At 41.2% G+C, this 284-nt stretch overlaps 1 protein-coding gene across 1 annotated transcript in view; it reads left to right on the top strand.

The window, feature by feature from the left end:
* The window catches only part of LOC119586761 (zwei Ig domain protein zig-8-like), a 29,070-nt gene that overhangs the window by 21,957 nt on the left and 6,829 nt on the right, over positions 1 to 284 (top strand). The window contains exon 5 of the mRNA XM_037935487.1: positions 218 to 274. Within this exon, the coding sequence (XP_037791415.1) occupies positions 218 to 274 (57 nt within the window). The remainder of the gene's footprint in view (positions 1 to 217; positions 275 to 284) is intronic.

The following is a 284-nucleotide window of genomic DNA, read 5'->3' as shown; positions in this document are numbered from 1 at the left end:
TGTACGATATGCTAGTACATGTATACAACTTACCTGTGCTGTGTAGATATGAATGTACCTGTTTGTGACTGTGAACTGAAAAAAAATATTCCACATTTCGTGACCTGACTAATCGCGCAAAAATCGTGGCACATGATCATGACTGCTGAGGTATGCAAATGCACGGGATAATCGCTTTTATATCCTGTTTGACCTTCTGATATTGTCTTCCCTCCAGACAAACGTCTTCTTGATGGACAGGTCTACAAGATGCCTCCTTCGCATGCCAAAAAAGGTGAGTTTAG

The sequence above is a fragment of the Penaeus monodon genome, chromosome 21 (assembly GCF_015228065.2).
Source record: "Penaeus monodon isolate SGIC_2016 chromosome 21, NSTDA_Pmon_1, whole genome shotgun sequence".
Taxonomy (NCBI): Eukaryota; Metazoa; Arthropoda; class Malacostraca; order Decapoda; family Penaeidae; genus Penaeus; species Penaeus monodon.
The sequence above is the reverse complement of the archived record's forward strand: the minus strand, read 5'-3'. Positions and strand labels throughout refer to the sequence as shown.